This window comes from Halichoerus grypus, chromosome 8, assembly GCF_964656455.1.
Source record: "Halichoerus grypus chromosome 8, mHalGry1.hap1.1, whole genome shotgun sequence".
NCBI lineage: Eukaryota > Metazoa > Chordata > Mammalia > Carnivora > Phocidae > Halichoerus > Halichoerus grypus.
The window spans coordinates 93,830,720-93,854,500 of record NC_135719.1 but is presented as its reverse complement, the minus strand read 5'-3'; the positions used below and the strand labels follow the sequence as shown (position 1 = coordinate 93,854,500).

At 38.0% G+C, this 23,781-nt stretch overlaps 1 protein-coding gene across 1 annotated transcript in view; it reads right to left on the bottom strand.

Annotated features, from left to right (window-relative positions):
• The window catches only part of TTC6 (tetratricopeptide repeat domain 6), a 188,794-nt gene extending 173,442 nt beyond the window's left edge, over positions 1-15,352 (bottom strand). The window contains exon 1 of the mRNA XM_078078737.1: positions 14,405-15,352. Within this exon, the coding sequence (XP_077934863.1) occupies positions 14,405-15,352 (948 nt within the window). The remainder of the gene's footprint in view (positions 1-14,404) is intronic.
• Positions 15,353-23,781: the final 8,429 nt, after the last annotated feature.

Sequence of the window (23,781 nt, the reverse complement as noted above, 5' to 3'; positions counted from 1 at the left end):
AAACAGAGATTTATTTTGACACTACCCTTATAAAGAGGCTTAGCTCATTTTCTCCATTTTAAAAGTCCTTAATTGGTCTTAGCATGCATCCCTATTTCACTTGTCATTTCTCATTTTCTTTTACCATATACACAAAAATCTAATCTGCTATTATTTATCTCTACATGCATTCTAGTGCCACCTGCACTCTGTTTCCATTTTCCGGTCCTTCTTATACATTATAGCTGCTTATATTCCTACCAAGAGCACATTCATTATTGGTAGACAAAAGCAGCTAACAACTTCATTGTATCTTCCAGTGTAGTTGTTTATAATTATGATTCAATTATAAATTACTCTCACTTTTCCTTTATGTTACAAATAAGGCATTATATCAATGTTTGACATTATGTGGGTTGGGAGATGATAATTATCTATGAATTTTATTTCAGGATAGTAAAAGGGGCAAAATACATGCAACGTATGTACAATAAGAAAGGAGCACTGAGTCTGATAGTATTGAGAACCACTGTCCTGGCTGACCTGGCTCTGGGCTACCTCTCTGACTTTATCTCCTACCATACCCCCATTCAAAGCCCCTCCACCTTGCTGTTCCTCAAGCTGCACAAGAACATTCCTGCTTTGGAGATTCGCAACGTTTCTTCCCTCTGCTTGGAATGATCTTTCCCTTTATAGGAATTGCACGGCTTGCCCCATTCTTTCAAGACCTCTGCTTAAATGTCACATTCTACAGTACATACCTGACCATCTGATTTAAATACCTCTCCACACCATCACTGTCTATCTCTCCTATCCAGCATTATTCTTTTTTATGTCACTTATCGCCACCTGAGACATTACCAATTTGTTTATCCTCTGCCTCCTCTCTCTAGAATGTAAACTCCAAGAAAGCAGGAACTCCATTTGTACATTGTTGTTCCCCATATCTGGTACAGGCATCCAATAAAACTGAATGGACAGACTAATGTCTTAATGGCCAAAGAGTGTGCTGATGTGAGCCTGGATCCAGCAGGTAGTTTCCAGGTCCCTCATTCCCTACTGAGACACTGCTGCCATGCTATTAAATTCTTGGAATATTTAACATTCATTGAATATTTCATTTGAAGGAAGGTTCCCACAACTGAAAAGCATTGGAAAGCCATTGGCCTTTCAAATTAGCGTAGATTCAAAAACACAATAAGGCTGTGGGCTGTAGGGAAACAGATTGGTACTCACTACTGGCGGGAATGTAGGTGGTTCAAACGTACTGAAAGGCAATGTGAAAGTATATACTAAAAACCTTTAAAAAAATGCAGTATATTTAACATGTGTTGCTTTATTTAAGATCATTTTACTCTCACAATATTATAAGGCAAATATAAACTCTAACTGCAGGGATGAGAAAACTCACACACCAATAATTTTAAGAAACAAATAAATTACAAACCAAGAATCCCTGTCAAAGTCATCAAACCAATCCCAAGGCTTTCTCCACCATTTTTCATTGTCAGCCAACTCTCTTGTTGTATTACCTAACTGCTTAAAGCTAAAAATTGGGTCACAAATAAAAACTTTAAATTCTTAGCCCAGCACAATGCTAAACACTGCAGATGCTCAATAAAACTGCTGGAAAGGTAAAGTCTCCATAGAAGATGCATCATACATAGAGACTATGACAGAAACTGCCCCAATACCTCTTTTACCCTCTTCCATAGTAATAGTATGTGAATCGTCGTACATAGCTGCCCAGAATAGTGACTTCATTTTTCATCCTTTTTTCGTAGCTAGATGTGGTCATGTGGCTATGTTCTGGCTATTGAAATATAAGCAGAAGTGGTGAGCAAATTCAAGCACATGCTTTTCTTATTTTATTTACACCTTCCTGCTGACTGGAATGCAGATGCGATGGCCGCAGCAGCCACACTGGACCTTGAGATGACCTTGGTAATGAGGGTCACAGTCAATGAAGCAATAAGATGGCAGGTAGGATTCCTGACTCTGCAGAACATTATATCAGTCCTATATTACCTTTTACATGACATTTTACAAGGGAGAAATAAACTTCCATCTTATCTAAGTCACTTTTATTTGGGGTTTTCTGATTATCTGCACCCATTAGCTGCCCAGAATAAGTTCTATTAAGACTGCTACTTCCTCCCATTTCCTTGTTACTTGATATTTGGCTAAACTAATTTGGCATTGTACTGGTGACAGCCTATATGAATTATGCATGCCATTTAGCACTTTCAAAGATTCCACTGTAAATGGATATTTAATAAGCTTTCTCACTTAACCCTAAAGAGCAGCAGAATAGTCATGCATAAAAAGCCATAATTTAGTGAACTGTTTAATAATCACTTTCCAAAGCAATAATTGATTGTCAAAGACTGTACATCTAGGCAGGTCTCAACAGCATAATGAAATCAGAACAATGAAAAGTGTCTCAGCTGTCTCAATCTTTCATTTCTTCAGAACCTTATTTCAAATGATTAAGAGATGAAGAGCTTGAGACTGGAGATGTTCTTGAGGGGAAATCTGGCTGAAATGATGAGGTCTAGCTTTATCATAATCTTCTCTTGTGTGCCTAATAAATTTGCAGTAAGCCAAGCAAAGAATAGGAATTTTATTTACTGCATTATCTGTGAGATCTACAGAGAAGATAGACTACCAACTTAAAAGGTGCAGAAGGGGTGGAGGGTGCAGGGGATTTTACTTATTATCAAGACTGGTCAAATTTGATGACCAGTATGCCAATTAATACTTACCCACGTGATCATGGCAATCCTGCATCCTTACTTAGATAATATCCAAAGCACTGGCGCTTCATCCTAGCTTTTAAGGGAATTCCTGGTAAGGCCACTGACACACTTCATTATCTCAAGTCAAGGGTTCTCAACAAGACCCCAGACCACCACAGATAATAAAATTTCAAGTATGTAAAAAGTTCCCCAAAAGGATGGGGACTCCACCTATACCCACTGGGCTAAGAAGAGAAAGTGTTTGAGGGCATTTTTTTCACTTTGAGAATAGCTCAAAGATTTAAAAATAAAATAAATAAAATAAAATACAGCTAATAAGATGAAGTAGAAGTGGGTCAATCTGTTACTCTGCCTTTATTTGACATGAGAGATGGCAGATAACGGAGATTTTATCTTTTGTTCATATTAACAACAACTTAAGTTGGCAGAATCAGTGGTACTTGGTTGACTGTAACTGGCTAATGTTATATAATCAACTGCAAGTGTCGTCAATACCTGTAATTCATCCCACCTCTATCCTTTAATGTTCTGACTCAATATGAATCTTAGGTGTCCATTCTGAGCCCCATCCCACAGCCACCATCTCTACCATCACCACAGGGCTCTGTGAGCAGTAGATCCTTGCTTCTTGACCTAAATGTGCTGGGCTCAGAAGTCACCAGGGTGACCATCCCTGAACAGGAGAGTGTGATGGTCCTCCCACTAATGCAGTCATCACAGAAATCTGAGAAGGGAGAAATCATGGTGAAAAAAGATTCTGGATACCTGTGGTCTAGGTCTTACGATAGTGAAGGAGAAAAGGAAGGGACCGTTGGGGGGAAAGAGAGAAAGGAAGTGCCATCAACATGATGTAATAAGAATAAAAACAATTCTGGTCTGGCTGTCAGAAGAACTAAAGGGATCCAGTCTCAATTACGCTAATTAGCTATATGACCTTGCAACAGTCACTTGCTCTCAATTGGTCTCAGTTTTGTTATCTAAAATACATAGTTAATTAGGTTATCTTCCAGCTCCAGACACTATTTTACTGAAAAATGAGGGTAAGGAAACACTATGGAAAAGTTTATCACCAACACTCTAAAAGTTCTTTTCCATATAATAAAAACACAAAGTAAAACATGTCAAAGAAAATCTATTAAATGAGAATATATTATTTCCAGTTTCAATGCAATAAACTAAAAATTTAACCTTTTTCTACTGTGCTCATAAAAACTCATAAAGATAATAAATACGACAGGGGCGCCTGGGTGGCTCAGTCATTAAGCGTCTGCCTTTGGCTCAGGTAATGATCCCAGGGTCCTGGGATCGAGCCCTACATGGGGCTCCCTGCTCCACAGGAAGCCTGCTTCTCTCTCTCCCACTCCCCCGCTTGTGTTCCTGCTCTCACTATCTCTCTCTCACCAAATAAATAAATAAAATCTTTAAAAAAATATATTAAAAAAAAAGATAATAAATATGACAGATTTTGTCAAGCCATCCTTTTCCACTATGGTGGGATGAAGATTCGGTGCACTTTTTAGGGGACTAGGGAAACCAGATACTTATAAAGTAATATCCTCCCAAATGAAATATATATTCAGTACAACTAGATAATGTGCTACACAGTCTAGTAGGCTGCCTTGATTTGGGATGAGAGATGTTCAGACATGATTGTGGTTTGCTAGGTCTCAAGATTTTGATTTTACGGTCAAAACTTTAAGGATCTACCCATCCTTAAAACCAAATGTTTACCTATTATGCTTTAAAACAAGGATTGTAAAGAACACAGCTGCCTAAGTTGAGGCTGTTTACAGCTACAGAATAATGGACTTAAATCACAACCAAATACTATACTTTTCAGTAATAAAAAAATAAATGACTTCCATGTATGATAAGTCAACATATAACCTAACTGGGATATTCAGTTGGTTCAATTTGCTGTCAAGGCACCCATATTATTCTAAGCCCTGATATCAACATTCAATTTCAAAAAAAACTGTTTAAAATTACATAAACTCTTCCCTCTCATTTTACCCAAAATAGATGAAAATCATGACTTGAAGATATCACAAGAATTACCTTTAAAGTGGACTAAAACTCTAAAATGTTAAGGTGGCAATTAGTGCTGGATTTTAAATGTGTAGTTTATCAGAGCATGTCCACCTCACATCCTACTGAAAGAGAGTCTAAGCCCTTGAACCAGTCCTTAAAATTTTAAAGCATTAAAAAGGTCTACATTGGGAAATCAAAACATAAATTGAGTTATGTATTGAAATGACAATCCACAGAGGGGAAATGTTTTTATCCCAAATATCTAAATAATTATACCTGAAATAGCAAGAAAAGGCAATTATTTTGCCAACATTTAAAACTTCTTCACTTTTCCTCACATGTCCTTAAACCCTGGTATATGTGAAAAGGGATCACTTTCAAGATTCAAATGCATTTGTCCTATACAGTCCAAATTAAGGGACGTTCTTATACAAACAGGCAAAAGAAAAAATTATTGCTGAGTGGCATCTGTGCTAAGAATCAGAAAATAACATCTGAATTCTACAATAAATTAGCATTTCATTTTTCAAGTAACTTGGTATTCAATCTTGAAAGAAAATCCTCATGGAAAATAAACTGCACTTATATCCAAAAAGAATAAGCTTATTTTGAAGGTACAACTTCTAACTTGGTTCAAGATCATGACTACAATCAAACTGACTAAAGGAATAGGAATTTTCCTTCAAAAACTAATATAATATTTTCCATCTTCTAAAAATGAATGTAAATTAAATACATAAGCATTTGGTACTTATTGAAAGTACCTAAATGTTATCTGAGATTTTAAAACTTCACAGAAAAAAAAGGTGTAAATCAAGAAACTTCTTAATCATTATTTCATTTGTACTAGCTTAAGCTGTTATGTCTATGAGGACAAAAAGGACTGCACAAAAGGAATGTGTAAGAGAAAAATGTAATAAATGTGTCTGTCATCTTGAAAGAAAAGATTTGTCCAAACTAGTCCCTCCCAATTGTATTATGTCATTCAAACAATATAAATTGCTTTTCCTGCCCCAGATCCTGGTAGGTTCCCTAAGTTATACCTCCAATGAGCAAAAATTTATTCCTAGGATACGGAAAGATGATATTTGAAAAGCAAAGAGCCAAAGAAATGTTTAAATATTATGAAATAATGAGCAGCTCTTTAAAGGAACAACTTAGAAGTTATACATATTGATATGTGTCACAGAGTATGTTGCAGAATAATGTATACCCTACGTTCTTATTTTTGTAAAGAAAAAACTTTGTGTGCATGTATGTATACACATTTGTACTAAAATATTAAAATAAGTGTAGAAGGATAAGCAACAATAAGCATTGGTTACTATGGGGAGCTAAGGAGGGCTTAGAAGGGAATATATTGTTTCCTTGTGTTTCTTCTTATAATTTATAAAAAAGAAACACATATTTTTATCAAGAATCTGATAACATTTTAAAGTTTTTATTTTGAGATCATTGTAGACTCATATTTACTGTTGCAAATAATACAGATATATCCTAAGTACTCTTTGTCTGCCTTGCCCCAATGGTAATATGTTGCAAAACTCTAATACAATATCATGACCAGAACACTTACACTGATACAGTCAAAATACACACATTTCCATCACCACAAGGATTTCTCATGCTGCCTTTCTCAAGCCACACACACTTTCCTCCCACCCTCCCCTACCACAAGCCTGTCCTTAACCCCTGACAACCACAAATCTATTCTCCATTCCTATAATTTTGTCCTTCTAAGAATATTCTATAAGTGGAATTTTACAGTATCTAAGGTTTACAGATTGTTTTTCTTTTGGGGGAGGGGGTGTTGTTTTTTGTTGATTTTTTGTTGGCTGGTTCGTTTGTTACCTCAGCATAATTTTCTGGAGATTCATCCAAGTTGTTACAGGTTATCAGTACTTCATTTCTTTTTATTGCTGATTAATATACCCATTTACTCCATGAAAGACATCTGCTTTGTTCCTAGTTTTTGGTTACTAAATAATAAAATCTGCTACGAACATTCATCTTGGATTTTTATTTGAATATAAGTTTTCGTTTCAGTGGATAAATACTGCTTTGACTGTGTCCCACAAATTTTGACATGTTGCATTTTTATTTTAACTTAGTTCAATGTCTTTTTTTTCCCCTAAGACTTCCTTGTTGATCCATGGATTATTTAAAACTGTGTTGTTTAGTTTCCAAGTGTTTGGAGATTTTCCTATTACCATTCTGGTATTAATTTCTAGTTTTGTTCCATTATGGTCAGAGAAGACACTCTGTATGATGTCAGTTCTTTTAAATGTATTGAACTTCATTTCTATGATCCAGATACGGTCTTAGTATGTGTTCCATGGACAGTTGACAAGAATGTGTATTCTGTTATAGTTGGGTGCAGTGTTTTATAAATATTGATTAGATCCTGATGGTAATGGTATTGTTGAGTTCTTCTATATTCTTGGGGAATTTCTTTCTAGCTTTTCTACCAATTATTAAAAGAAGGATGTTGAAGTCTTCAACTATAATTGTAGATTTGGGGGCACCTGGGTGGCTCAGGTGTCTGCCTTCAGCTCGGGTCGTGGTCCCAGGGTCCCGGAATCAAGCCCCGCATCGAGCCCCACATCGGGCTCCCTGCTCAATGGGAAGCCTGCTTCTCCCTCTCCCGCTCCCCCTGCTTGTGTTCCCTCTCTCACTGTGTCTCTCTCTGTCAAATAAATAAATAAAATCTTAAAAAAATAAAAATAAAAACAATTGTAGATTTTCCTAGTTCTCCTTTCAGTTTTTATTTCACATATTTTTCAGCTCTATTATTTGGTGTGTACATATTTAGGATTGCTTTGTTTCCTTGGTGGATTGACCCTCTTACCGTATTGTAATCCCCTCTATGTCTCTGGTAATTTTTGTTGTTCTGAAGTCCACTTTATCTGAACTTAATATAGCCACTCCTGCTTTCTTTTAATTAATGTGTGTATGACATATTTTTCATCTTTTTTTTTCAACCTGCCTATATCATTATATTGGAAGTAAGTTTCTTGTAGACAAAATATAGTTGGGTTATGTATTTAATCACTTGCCAATCTCTTTCAATTGGTGTATTTAAACAATTTATATTTTATGTAGTTATTGATATGTTAGAATTTGAAGCTGTCACTTTATTTTTTTTTCTTTTTTCTGTTTGTTTCTCTGTTTACCTGCCTTCCTATGAGTTAACAGTTTTTATAACTCTATTTTGACTTATCTATAGTGTTTTTTTAGTGAATCTGTATAGCTTTTTTAGTCACTGCTCTAAGCATTATATTATGTATACATAACTTACCACAGTCTACCGGTATTGTCATTTTCCAGTTAGAGTGAAGCATAGAAACGTTCTCTCCCTTGATATCTGTTTACCCCCCCCCCTTTATAATTGTCTTAAATTAAATTAAATTTCCTCTACATACATTTAGAACCACATCAGGCAGTGTTATAATTTTAGCATCAGCCATCAGACACAATTTAGAAAGCTCAAGAGAAGGAAAATCTGTTGTATTTAGCCATAGTTTTTGTTTATTGTGTTATTCCTTCCTGGCGTCCTTTTTTTGAATAATTTCCTTTCTGTTTAGAGAATTTATTTTAGCCATTCTTTAAGGTAGGACTGCTATTGACAAATTCTCTGAGAAAGTCTTGATCTCCCCTTCAATTCCTGAAGAATAATTTCACTGGATACAGAATTCCGGATATACAGCGCTTTTCTTTCAGCACTTGAAAAATACTGTACCTATTTCTTCTGGCTTTCATGGTTTCTAATGAGAAATCCATTGTCATTCAAGTTGTTTTCCTCCATAGGTAAAACACTGTTTCTCTCTTCACTGCTTTAAAGGCTTCATTGTTTTCTTTAATTTTCAGAAGTTTGACTATTATATTTTGGTGTGGATTCTTTTGGGTTTCTTTGGTTTGGGGTTCACTCAGCTTCCAGGATCTTGATGACACAAAGTCAGATCTTTTGTGATAGTCCCATAGATCCCTCAGGTTGTGTGCAATTTTTTTCTCAGTCTATTGTCTCTCTGTTGTTCCGATTGAGTAAGTTGTATTCCATCTTCAAATTCCATCTTCAAATTCACTGTTTCTTTCCTGTGTCCTCTCCATTCAGCTGTTTAGCCATCAACTGGGGTTTTGTTTCACTTATTGTATTTTCAGTTCTAAAAATTTCCTTTGATCGGGCACCTGGGTGGTTGAGTCAGATGAGCATCTGACTCTTGGTTTCAGCTCAGGTCATGATCTTGGCGTTGTGGGATTGAGCCCTGCATTGGGCTCCATGCTCAGCACAGAGTCTGTTTGGGATTCTTTCCCTCTTCTTCTCCCTCTCCTTCTGCCCCTCCCCCTGCTTGCATTCACATGCTCATGTGCTCTCTCTCTCTTTCTCAAATAAATAAAATCTTTAAAAATTTCCTTTGGTTCCTCTTTATATCTTTGATTTTACTGAGACTTTCTATTTCTCTGCTCTTTCTATTTTTTCATTGTTTCAAGTGTGCTCATAATTGCTCACTGAAGCATTTTTTTGAGGGCCATTTTAAAATCTTTGTCAGATAATTCTAACATCTCCGCCATCTCAGTGCTGGCATCTATTAATTATCATTTTTTCTTTCAAGTCAAGATATTCCTGGTTCTTAGTATGACAAATGATTTTCTACTGAAACCTAGACATTTGGGTATTATGAGAGTCTGGATCTCATTTAAACTTCCTATTTTAGCTGGCTTCCTATGGCATTACTCTAACAGGGGTAGTTGGGGGACGGCATTACTGCCAGGTAGGGGTAGTAGTCCAGGTTCCAACTTGATCTCTGTTGACACCAGGGGTGGGGGCTTCCTTGTTATTGCTGAGTGGGAGTAGGAGTTCTGGCTCCCACTAGGTGTCTACTGACACCATCCTAGTTGTAAGGGATAGGGGTATCTCATTACTGTTCCCCAAATGGCCTCCAGTGACACAGGGAAAGTGGAGAGGGCAACCTCTTTACTGCTGAGCATTATTGAAAGTCTTAACTTTCCACTGACACCACCTCAGTGGGGAGAAGGTTGGGGTAACTTGTTACAGCCTGGTGAGACTGACAGTCCAGGATCCCCATTCAGCAATGGCTGGTGGGTGTGGGGATGGGGCCACAGATTTTTTTTTTTTCTGCTGTTTCTGGCTTGAGTAGCACAGTTATTGTCTAAAAGTTTTGTCTTTCTAGTCTTCGCCTTTCTTGATCCCTTGGCTAAAGAGAGCTGGCTTTTGCTGGAGCGTTTTCTGCATCCCTTGACATTCCTAGTTTGCCAGCTTCTTTGTCTCAAGTCCAGAGGATATGAGGCAAAAAAGGAAGCCCAAAGAAGCATCACTATGTGATTCCTTGGAACCCAAAGTCCCTAGCCAGTCTGTCTTCCCCTCTCCACCTTTTGGAGTACTCTCATATTTGTCTTATATGTAATGTTTTTAGTTGTATGGAAGAAATGGGGGAAAGTACATCTATTTCATCTTTCCTGAAGTGGAAGTAGGTATAAATTTCGTGATATAACATTTGTGGGCTACATATTATTTGTTCATGAAAGATCTTGGAACATGAATTCTTTCTTACCTAGGTCATGTTAAAGTCATTTTTTCTTTAGAGCTTTGCGGCGAAAAGCAGCTACACATGAAAGGAGCAAGGATGGGATGGTTCCTTCATCCTCAATTAACATCTGGAAAGTAGTCTCTGAACTTTAGTCTCATATAATCAGAATGTATGTTGTGAGTAACTGATTCCTCAGTAAAGCAAACATAGGACCATATAACCTTTCTATTCTTCCTGCCATGGTGTATTCATACTGTTTAGGCCAGCGATTCTCAGTGTGTGGAGGGAGGGTGCCCTACTCTCCAGGGTCTCATTTAGCAACATATATATGTTCTGATTGTCATGACTTGGGCAGCGGGCGAGGAAGGGGAGCAAGAGGATTATGCTACTGGCATCCACAACCTATAATTCACAGATCAGCCACCCACAACAAAGAATTATTTAACCCAAAATGTAAATAGTGTTGAGGATGAGAAAACTTGGTTTAGATGTTTGACCTACATTTGACAGCTAAATTTAATCTTCAGGTATTCTGGGCAACTTTTGGCCTATTGTTTGTGAAATTCTGAATGTCAGGTCTGGAATGGCCTTGCCCAAGCTCTAAACAAAGACAACACAGCCTACCAAGATTGTCTTTACCTCCGGCTTTCCCTCTGAGGATTGCTGTGTGATTCCAAGGTAAAATATCTCAAGTGAAGAACCATATTCCTTGCTTATCCTGGAAAGGATGTTGTTTATATAAATTACGAATGTTTCAAACAAATGTCCTTATTCTAATCTTAGGAATTTTTAAAATCATAACTTAGACACCACTTTTACACCTGTATTTTTTATTACAATCTATCACCTACCCATTTCTTACCCTAATAAAACTTTTGAAAGCACTTTTATTCAAAATAATGCAGAGCTCTGTCTTCTGGAATTGTTGGGGTGGAGAAAGGCAAAATTTAAAAAGGAAGAATGAAATCACCAAAGCACTAAAAATCACGAAAGCACTAAAAATCAATATAATGAAAAGCAGGGATGGACTAAGGCATTTGGTACAGGCTAAGTCCTGTAACACAGCGCTAGCACCCCTGGCTCCTGACTCTACTGCTCCGGGCCCCTCCTCTACATTGAACAATTCAGGTGGCTGAAGCACCACAAACGGATACACAAAACAAATAAAATGCCAGAGAGAACAGAACTCACTGTCCTGGTATTCGTTCCTCATTTGACACTCTTTCTTCTTATATTTTATTCTATTTGAACCCTTCAAAATGGATTTCAGAGCAAGGGCATTCCTCTCTTATGGCCCTTGCTCTGAAAAGGTAACTTTTCCCAACTGTGCAGGACTCTGAGCCAGTTTCTAATACGGGCGCCTCTTCGTGTCAAGTACCTTGACTATGTCACGGAGTTACTTCGTACAGGGGCAGGCACTGAGATCTGTGTTCTCTCTATTAAGGCTCGCCAGTGCACATCCCTAATGCCTTTTTTCTGTGAGACCCACACAAAAGCTAATTAGAAATCCCCATTTTGAAACTTCATCAAGATAAAAAGCTTCTGCACAACAAAGGAAACAGTCAACAAAACTAAGAGGAAACCCATGGAATGGGAGAAGATATTTGCAAATGACATTGCTGATAAAGGGCTTGTATCCAAGATCTATAAAGACCTTCTCAAACTCAACACTCAAAAACAAATAATCCAGTCAAAAAATGGGCAGAAGACATGAACAGACACTTCTCCAAAGAAGACATACAAATGGCTAACAGACACATGAAAAAATGCTCAACATCACTAGCCATCAAATCAAATACAAATCAAAACCACAATGAGATACCACCTTACACCAGTTAGAATGGCAAAAATTAACAAGACAGCAAACAACAAATGTTGGCGAGGATGTGGAGAAAGCAGAACCTTCTTAAACTTTTGGTGGGAATGCAAGCTGGTACAGCCACTCTGGAAAACAGTATGGAGGTTCCTCGAGATGTTAAAAATAGAATTACCCTACGACCCAGCAGTACACTAAGGTATTTATCCCAAAGATACAGATGTAGTGAAAAAAGGGGCACATGCACCCCAATGTTCATAGCAGCAATGTCTGCAATAGCCAAACTGTGGAAAGAGCCGAGATACCCTTCAACAGATGAATGGATAAAGAAGATGTGGTCCATATATACAATGGAATATTACTCAGCCATCAGAAAGGATGAATACCCACCATTTGCATCGACATGGATGGAACTGGAGGGGATTATGCTAAGTGAAATAAGTCAAGCAGAGAAAGACAATTATCATATGGTCTCACTCATATGGGGAACATAGAGAATAGCATGGAGGACCATAGGGGAATGGAGGGAAAACTGAAGGGGGAGAAATCAGAGAGGGAGACAAACCATGAGAGACTATGGACTCCAGGAAACAAACTGAGGTTTTCAGAGAGGAGTGGGGTAACCGGGTGATAAGTATTAAAGAGGGCACGTGTTATGATGAGCACTGGGTGTTATACGCAACTAATGAATTGTTGAACACTACATCAAAAACTAATGATGTACTACACAGTGACTAACTGAAGATAATAAAAAAAGAAAAGAAAAGAAATCCTCATTTTGCAACAGCCCTAAAGCAGCCACACTGATCTGTTGAGTAACTGTGAGGAGATGTGGGTCTTAACTGAAAACATTTTCCTATTCTGCTGACAAACATTAGGTCAAAGACGACACTGGGGACTTTTGTCCTTACATGTTTTTGTTCCCTAATGGGCTTTATGATCACATTCCTTACAGCCTAGAGTGTATTTTGGGGCTGAAACTTTTTTAAAGACATAATGTGGCAGCAGGATTCTGTGTACTAACAAGAAGTTTGGTGCCGCAGCCAAGAACAGTAACAGCATCTTCTCTCTTACAGTCACCCTCATTGCCATTCTCAAAAAAACTACGTCTCTTTTTTTCTTTTTCCCTCCCCTTCCCTCCACTCTCCCCCCTTCCCTTCTCCTCCCCTCCTCCCTCTCTCTGTCTTTCTATGGGACTCAGATTCCCTTGTTGCTATTTTTGCTTTGAATGTCCCTGCCACAGCAGTCTATGTAATGGACAAAATATCATAACCTATAACCCTATCTAGTTTTGCTCCCTCCTGGGGACATATCACAATCAAGAAATGGACAGTTCTGGCATGTTTCCAGTCCAGTCTCTGGGGTGTGTCCACCTGGGGTAGAATCCCAGCTCTGCCATTCCTTAGTTTGGACACCGAGCCAATCCTTTAACATCACTAAAGCTAGGAAACATCCTACGTAAAATGGGGCTTTTATAGGTATCCATCTGATGAGGTTGTTGGGACAAAATGCACGCAAACTGTGTCTCATTTTGCTTGGCACACAAGAATCACTTATAATCTCTATAACTAGGAAGGCCTAGGAAGTAAATTTTTTAAAATATTTTAAGAGAGGGGCGCCTGGGTGGCTCAATAAGTTAAGCGTGGGCCTTTGGCTCAGGTCATGATCCTGGGCTCCCTGCTCAGCGTGGAGCCTGCCTCTCCCTCTCCCTCTCCCTCTCCCCCTCTCTCTGCCCCTCCCTCCTCCCTGCCTCCTGCTTTCTCTCACCTCTCTGTCAAATAAATAAAATCTTAAAAAATATATATATTTTAAGAGAGTGATTTTCACTAAAAATGTCACAAAACTACAAATTCAACTTCTTAGTAGTAATATATTGATCTTAGTATAAAAATGTACTGCTAATGTTAAGTTATAACAGAAAATGACTGAGTTTTCCATATAAAACATCTGTTCTGTTATTTCAATACTAGATAGTCACAAAGACTTTGAAACGAAAGGTTACCAGTGACGTCTTATTCAGGTCTACATCCAATGTGCTTTGAGCTAATTTTTGAGATAACTTCTCAATTTCTTTCACTGAAAGAGTAGACACTCCCCCTCGATGGAATATTCAAAAATTCGAATTCCAAATTCAAAGCGCTTGAGTAACACCCCAGTGTTTTGTCTAGCTTGTCCAGCTTGTAACACACCATATGCACTTAAATAGGCTATGAATGTTTCCTAAAGTTGCATTTACCCAGGAGAAATATTAACTCTTCTTCTGGTTCACCTACTTCCATTTGAATGTCGTAGTTCTGGCCGAGGACACTCTGTATGAGCTCTTTGATAGTCTGGTCGGAGGCCAGCTGGGCCTCCGACTGCAGTGAGGCGATGATCTCCTCTATGGATGTCGGGATCACTCGCACCGGCTGCGCGGCCTGCGGGGCGGCCTCCCGCGAGTCGCCCCGCCGGATGCTCCCCGGCTGGCTTTCGGACACTGATCCGCGCGCTTCCCGCCGCTGGCTGGCTGAGCCCGAGCTCACGGAGAGGGCGTGACTCCTGGCTCTCCTCCGCCGGCCGCCCGCCTCCGCGTCGCCCTCCCGGCTGGAAACGGAGCTGCCCTTCCTGGGTATGGCCTGGCGGGCCTCTGCGAGCGCGGCCGTCTCCCGTTTCGCGTCGCGCTCCCGGCCCGGGTGCAGGACGGGCTTGGGGCCCGTGGGCCGCGGGCTCCTCCGGCCCAGGCGCGCCCCGGGCCTCTCCCTTGCCGCAGGGGGCGGCATCAGGACTAACGGTCTCGACGTGCCAGCCCTGGAGGCGATGACCGGCGGCTTTTTCTGGGGCTGGTACCGGAGGAACGCAGAGCTCCGCAAGTAGAAGTCGTGGGGGCGAAACGGCCGGGTCTTCCCGGGAGCGGCCGCCTCGCTCGGGGCCGGGGGCCGCGCTGCGCCTCGGGGCGCCCGCTGCAGGAGGGCCGCAGCGGGGGTCGTAGGGCCTTTAGCTCGAGGGGACCCTGATGGCTTTTGGGGTCCACCGTAGGTGGCGCTGACCCTCTCCCCAGGGGGGGCAGGGCCGGGGGCCTGGAGGCCGCGCACTGAGGCTTCATCCACAGCCGGCTTGGAGGCCAACTTCTGCTGGAATCGGAGAAGATCCTTTTTAGTTTCCTGTCTCATCTTCTCCAGCTCTTTAAAGATGTACGATTCTTCTTTGTATTTCAGTCCAAAATGCTTCGAAACTGCGGACATCTTGACTAATTTGTCCTGTGAAATAACGACAATATATTACATATCTATAACAAAACTCATGTCAATAAATGCAAGTCCCAGCTCAAAAAAAGCCTCTTAGGGTAGAACGCTCGGTGTGCTCCCAGAGGCACAAGTGGGTACTCTTAGTTTTTATCATTTTAAATCCGACTATGGCCTTTTCACAGGAACCATGGAAAACCTTTAAAGCAGTAACCTTCTTACAGTGGGAATTTTTGAAACGCTTATTGGATTTAACATTTCTTTAGACTATAATGTAATGTCCCAATTCCAGACAAGAGAGACAGACATAGAGAATCTAAAGAAACCCTGCCATCAACTGTGACATGGATCTAGCCACAGACAGATTTTTCAATTGCTCCAAGTTTTTCAAAGATATTAATTTGTAACAACAATTTTAAATTGAGAGATTTTCACATAAAATTCCAGATTAGCAGGTTCTCTGGGGAGAAAAAAAAATGAAGGCTCTGGCAATGCAAAGGCCAAATCCTTATTCTTCGGGCAAGATGGCAGTTCCCTTTTCCTTCTCCAACTGGTCCTGGGTGTCTCCATCCCTTACCCAGCCCACTTCCCTCAATATGCCTCCTGAGCTAGAGCAGACTGTATGAAGGGAGAGAGGTGATCAACAACAAGGTAGGCTACAGCCAGATCATGAGGCCTTGAATGCCAAATATTTGTACTTTTTCTCTTGGCTACTGAAAACCATTCAAAAACTTTTAACAGAATATGGCTTGATAGGATCTGGTGCTTGGGGGATATTGAGTGGGACAAAAAATAAAGGGAAGGAGGCAAGTAAGAGTCTCTACAGCTTGAGCATAAGGCCTGGCCTTGGTAACGGAGCAGAGTGAAAACAGAGACATAACAAGGTAAAACTGATAGGATCTGGCCAATGAGAAGAAATAAATGGAAGCAATTAAAGATCGTTCATAAAATAGGAACTTTGAATCATCTTGATGAAGTCTTGGTCATAGCCAAGTACACAATAAAGCTTCTGCTATTCAGTGACTTGTACACTTAAAAATGGTTAAAATAGTAAATTTTATGTTATGTGTATTTATGACCATAATTTTAAAAAAAACTGGTATTCAGCAGGGACAGTTCATCTATGATCATTAAGTGGATTTTCAGATCCTGAGCAATCTGAGGTCATTAACAAAAGCCAGGCTAACAGGAAATATAAACAGAGAAGGAAGGGCCCAATGACAGATTCTTTGGTAGGTGAGATTCATCTCTGGGAGGTGGGGTGAGCAGGAGCAACACAGAGGAAAATGGGGAGAAGAGTTCCACAGAAGCCAAGAAGAGAGGAGTTTTAAGAAATAAGAGTAAAACAATGAAAATAAAAGCAGAGAATAATGAATTAGAAAAACTAATTTGTTTATTTTTAGGAAACCCAAGGCCAAGGTTCTTTGAAAAAAAATAATAAAGCAGAAACACCTCTGGAATATCATCATTATTTGCAAATATGATTATCTACCTAGAAGATCTAAACCAAAGAACTATTTAGAATTATAATCGATTTCTGCAAGGCATTTAAATTTTTTTTAATTTTATGCAAAAACTAATAACTTCCTTTATACCAAAATGATCCATTCAAAAACACAGTGATAAAATTCCATTTATAATTTTTTAAAAGAGTAAGTATCTAGCAATAAACATAATGAGAAATGTACTGAAACTGCATGAATAAATTTTTACAATTTTACTGAAGGACAAAAAAGAAAGATGTGACTAAATAGTTAATCTCCCTTGGTGAAAAAAATCAAATATTTTAATTATATAAGGTCTTTCCAAAATACTGTATTGATTTAATGCCATCATAATCAAAATCTAAAAATTCTATTTTTGAACTCTGAAAAGTAATTCTGGACTCATTTGAAGTAATAAACAGGATAGATTAGGGCGCCTGGGTGGCTCAGTCGGTTAAGCGGCTGCCTTCGGCTCAGGTCACGATCCCAGAGTCCTGGGATCGAGTCCCGCATCAGGCTCCCTGCTCGGCGGAGAGCCTGCTTCTCCCTCTCCCTCTGCCTGCTGCTCACCCTGCTTGTGCTCTCTCTCTCTCACTATCTCTCTCTCTGTGTCAAATAAATAAATAAAATCTTTAAAAAAAATTTAAAAAATAAACAGGATAGATTAGGCAAAATTTTGAAAAAGGGAAATGAGGGAACACTTGTCTAACAAGATAATTAAAACTTACACAGATATAAGAATTAAAACGGACATACTACTGCTAGAATCATCATGTAGACTGAGCAAAAGAATTAAAAACACTATGAGTTGGGGCGCCTGGGTGGCTCAGTCGGTTAAGCGTCTGCCTTCGGCTCAGGTCATGGTCCCAGGGTCCTGGGATCGAGCCCCGCATCGGGCTTCCTGCTCAGCGGGAAGCCTGCTTCTCCCTCTCCCACTCCCCCTGCTGGTGTTCCCTCTCTCGCTGTGTCTCTCTCTGTCAAATAAATAAATAAAATCTTTAAAAAAAAAAAAAAAAAGTAACTACAGCTTTAAAAAAAAATAAAAAAAATAAAAAAAAAAAATAAAAACACTATGAGTTATATTGTAAAGACAGCATTAAATTGGCAATAAGAATTATTCAATAAGTTGTGCTGAGGCAATTGGTTGATTATTTGGGGGGGGGAGGGAATTATACCTCATTTTATGCCATATACCAAAATAAGATGGATTTAAGATTTAAATGTGGAAAAAATTTTATTTTACTTTGCATTTCTTTGCTTATCATCTTATCCACATTCTTGGTTGGACTTACATTAATTCATTAAAAAAATTACCTTCACAATTAGATTTATTTACATTTACCATGCAGTATGGTCAATATGAACAAAACATCTTATTTAGCCTCTAAATAGAGTCATATTGCTTTTAATCTCTAATATCTGCTGGTGATTCTCAAACAGAAGACCCTGCTACATGGCAGAGCTCTCACCTGGGAATCAATAGGCTTTCTTTCTCTACCCATCTCCACCAATGCCTAGACCTTGAAGAGTTCAGTTCTATCCATAACCAGATTTCATATTAAAAAGTGAAAATAATATACTGTTTGCTCTTTTTTGCACCATAGTATATGAATATTAGAAATGATTTCTAAAACCCTTAAGGAAGTTTCCCTTTTTATAAAACATGCTGTATAATCAGCCTCATAGGGTTTTGGCTATTATTGTTTGCACAGGTGGTAATATGCTCACACTGACACCCATCTGCATTTCTTCCTACAAAAGGCTGTGCTGGAAGAGAGCACAGAACAGAAGCACATTAATACCTGATGAGAATCTGCCTTGACTCTCCCAACTGCACTTCCCTTTTGTTTCTTAGTTCCTGCTTTGTATTCCCATCCCAACTTCTCTCAGGCTCTTGGTTTGCTATTGAAGTTTATCAAGTGTTCATTGTTTAACATTTCTCAGTACATTCCCTTGAGTTCTTCAAAGGAAAGTTGCTCTTCACATGTAAAAATAAACCAATAGGATATAGAACTTCTAACTTTGACAGGAACTTCTTTTGTGTTTTCAAGGTAGGTGGTATCTCAAAGCTAAATGGGGCAGTCCATCAAAGCTTGGTGCCTTTCTTCCCCCCACCCACCCCTCAACACTACAAAATATGTAAAATGACTTTTAAACATCCAATCTCATGGGAAAATAGCATGTTCTCTTTTTTGGGTAGCAATTTATTAAAAGAAAGGGACTAGTTCTGGTTTGGAGATTCTCAAGGAAAAATAATGTAGCTGTCCCCAAAAGTTTTAAGGTGTCAAGCGTGCTGCTCACAATCCAGGTTAAGTTTACTTTACACTTTAAAATGGGACAGAACGTGCTTGAAATCTTTACAACCTGAGCAGTAATTTCACTCTCTGCTTCTTTCCCAATTATTGGAACTCTGAGCCTTTTTCTTTTTCCTCTCCCAGGAGGTTCAGTGCCTGAACAGTGAGGTAGTCAGAAAGGCCAAGAGCCAGCCTTCTTTCCTCTCCTACAAGGTGTGATCAGACATGAGAATCAAGTTCTCCGAGCACAAACGGCTAGAAACCCAAAGAGAGCAAACTAGTGGATTCTCTAGATTCTGGGGCAGGTTGCTCTCTGGTTCTTGCAGACGTGGCTATTCTTCCTATTGGAACAGAACATCCATATTCTGCTCTGGACTTCAACTAAGGTAGAAATGAACAGAGCAGACCACCAGATAATTTGGTTCTAAGCTACGTGGAATCACCTCACACAGGGAAAGAAATCCTTCATATGTTGGGCCTAGTTCATCAGATTATTATACTGAGAATCGAACCAAAGTGCCAGCTGGTTATATGGAAGCCTTGATCTCTTCTATATATAGTCATGGGCACCTCAGTGGGAGGAGTGACACATTAAGGACAAGATTTAGGTTCTCTTGGGTCCATGGGCAAATATCATCTCAATTAACTTCCTAAATTTCATATCAACTTCAACTTCCAATGCACACGAAAGTTCCAAAAGAAACATCTAAGTCCAAGGAAAGTCTATCACATCTGGTAAAATCTTCACATTGCAAGAAAAAAATATTCTGAAAACAATTACTTGTTTTTGAAATAGCAGTGGTAGAAGTGAGATCTGTTTTTACACTGATCATAATTTATGAAAAAGCTTAATAGGTAGTATATAATCATTTTAACAACTTCACTAAAAGAATAAGATAATGGTATTTTTTTCTATTTTTTGATACTTTCTATAATATTTGTTTTGCTGTCTTTAATCTTAATAATATCAATAATAGTAACTCACACTTATATTGTGCTGGTTAAAAATGATATAGAAAATAGAGAAAATCTGTTTTCAAACTCACAAAAAGCTCTTTTCTAAATTATTCAGAAACCCATAGAAATTTCAAGACTCTAAAAACTTATTCTACTGTTAAAACCAGTACCTAGAATATGCCCATAGCCTTTGTGATATACATATATACATACAAACATAAATACATAACAGACAATGGAACAACAAAACATCTCCCTGCCTTTTTCTTCTCCCCATGTTCTGTCTTTCCTTCTTGAACTTCCTTCTTCTAATTTGCTTAGCCAAAATAGGAAAATAAAAGAATTTTATATATTATTATCATCATGTTTTTGACATGTTAAATGTTGCATGCTTTCAATTTCAAAATAATTTGTTGGAGTTCCACATCTACACCTATAGAAAATCCCCCACTAACAACAGTTGATAAACTCTGGGAAAAATATAAAAAACAAATACCTGAGGATTCTTAGAAGTAACCAAAAGCAGGCAGATTGTGGAGGAGAGTAGACACTTGTGGAAACACTGGTCTGGAGGCGAGTTTCCAGGTTTATTGTAGCCTTTCCCTAAATGCCATCCATACTGTAGAATGGCCTAGTGCAGGTGGCAAAAACTTTAATAGAAAGCCCTTCATTATTCTAGCCAGACAAATCACAGGAAAGGCCCCTGGCAACAACCACCACTGAGGAGTGAGAAAAAAATCCTGAAGGAGAGAGAGTCAGAAAATGTAATCCCCTAATTCTGTATCTAAACCCCATACAAGTCTAGACTGACCCCTGAACTGTGCATATATAGGACAAACTCAAAGCAGCACAATGGCTTAAAGAGCTAAAGTGAGATTTAACTGAACTTAACTTCCAATCATAGAGAGTGAGATAGAGCTTACAGTGAGTGTAACCTGGTGACTTGCCTGCCAAATGAAAAACATCAACATTCTTCAGAGGCATATAACAGAATCCAGAGTCTACACAACATAACACTAACAACATCCAGGATATAATAAGAAAAATAATTGCTCAGCATAAAAAGATCCAGGAAAATGTAACCCATTCTCAAGGGCAAACATAATGAACAGATGCCAGTCCAGAGATGACACAGAAGTTGAAATTATTAAACAAGGCCTTTAAGGCAACTATTATAACTATGTTCAGTGAAGTAAAGGGAGATACGCTAATGATGAATAAAAAGATAGAAAATCTTAGAATAGAAATAAAAATAAAGAAATAGAAATTTTATATCTGAAAAATACAATACTTTCAATAAAAATTGAACTAACAGAATGGAGAAGTCAGAGAACAGAGTCAGTGAATTGGAAGATAAATCAACAGAAATTATCCAATATTTAAAAGAGAAAGAAATGTGGCGCCTGGGTGGCTCAGATGGTTAAGCGTCTGCCTTCGGCTCAGGTCATGATCCCAGGGTCCTGGGATCGAGACCCGCATTGGGCTCCCTGCTCAGCAGGAAGCCTGCTTCTCCCACTCGCCCTGCTTGTGTTCCTTCTCTGGCTTTGTCTCTCTCTGTCAAATAAATAAATAAAATCTTAAAAAAATAAAATAAAATAAAAGAGAAAGAAAAAAGCCGGGGGGGGGGGGGTGCAGGGAACACCGTCAGAGCCTTGTGAATCAGTATCACAAATTCTAACATATGGGTAAACAGTATCCTAAAAGGAGAGGGGAGAGTGGGGTGAAAAAATACTTAAATAAATAATGTCTGAAAACCTCTCAAATCTGAAGAAATACCTAAATCTATAGAATCATGAAACCCAGTACATTCCAAGCAGGATAAAACCAAAGAAAACCACATGTAAGCTACTGGAAATCAAAGACAAAGATAAAATACTGAGAGCAGACAAAGAAAAACAATATGTTATTTATGGGGAAGCAATTCAAATGACAAAAACTTCCCATTAAAAACCACTGAAACCAAAAGACAGTGAAACAAGATTTGTAATATGCTAAAAAAAGCAAAGTACTGTCAACACAGAATTATATATCTAGCAAGCATATTCTTTAAAAAATGAAAACGATATGAAGACATATTCAGATACAAGAAAAGTAAAAGAATTGCTCACCAGCAGACTAGAAAACTATAAGAAATAATAAAGAAATTTCTTCAGACTGATGGGAAATTATACAAGAGGAAAATCTGAATCTTCAGGAATGAATGAAGATTAGAAATGGTAAATATCCAGGTAAGTTTAAAAGACCATTTTTTAGTCTTGTTTTTTTTTTTTTTTTTCAGTTGTATGAAAATCACATTGCCTTGTGGGGTGTTTGTATACATAGATGCAACACATATCACAAGAACCAAAAAGACCGGGATGGGGTCAATAAGGTAACTATGGTTGTAAGGGTTCTGCATTTTATGTGAACTAGTTCGATATTAACTCCAGACTGTGAAATGTCAAGCATGTATATTATAATTCCTAGAGAAACAGTTTTTTAAAGCAATACAAAGAGGTGTAACAAAAAAATCAATAGTAAAATGGAATACAAAAAATATTAAATCTTAGAAAATATTTTAGACTAAATCATAATGAAAATACAACATATCAAAATGTGTGGGATGCAGCTAAAGTAGTGACTAAAAGGAACAGTACAGCTTAAATGCTTAAATCAAAAAGAAGGTCTAAAATCAATAACCTAAGCTTCTACCTTAAGAATCTAGAAAAAGAGGAGTAAAGTATACCCAAGGTAAACAGAAGGATATAAGGACATAAATCAATCAAACAGAAAACAGAAATATAACTGAGAAAATTAAAAGCCAAGAGCTGGTTCTTTAATAACATCAACAAAATTCTTAAAACCTCTACCTAGACTGTTTAAGAATAAACAAGAGAGAATAAAATCACCAATATCAGGAATAAAAAACGCTTTTCACTACAGATCCTAAAGATATTAAAGGGTAATAAGAAAATATAACAAACAACTTTATAGCAACAAATCCAACAATTTAGATAAAATGGTCAAATCCCTGAAATTCTCAATTTACCAAAATTAACATAAGAAACAGAAAATCCTAATAATCCTATATTAAGTAAGATTATTCATTACCAAAAATCTTACCACAAAGACACTTCCAGGCACAGATGGTTCTCTCAAGCAGCCAAGAAAGAAATAACACCAAACTTACACAAATATTTTCAGAAAATATGGTAACATTTTCTGAGACTTACATAACCATAATACCAAACCTCACAAAGGCATTTTTTAAAAGGGAAATTATGTTACCAATAAACCTCACAAATATAGATCCAGAAATCTTTAATAAAATATTAGTATATCAAATCCAAAAGTATATTTTTTAAAAGTATAATATATCCTGATCATATAGAGTTTATCCCAGGGTTGAAAAATTGATTTAACATTTGGAAAATCAACATAGTTCACAGTATGAACAGAAAATAGAAGAAAACATATGATCGTTTCAGTGGATAGTGGAAAATCATTTGACAAAATCCAACACCCATTCATGATAATAATAAAGAAATAACTGTGCAAATATACTTCATATGGAACATCAATCTGATTAAGAGAATTTACAAAAAAACTTACAGCTAACATTGTATTTTTGCTTTCCTGCTAAAATTGAAAACTAGGCAAAAGGGCCTCAACTCTTTTTTTTTAACACTGTTCATTGTAACATTGTTTATGAAAG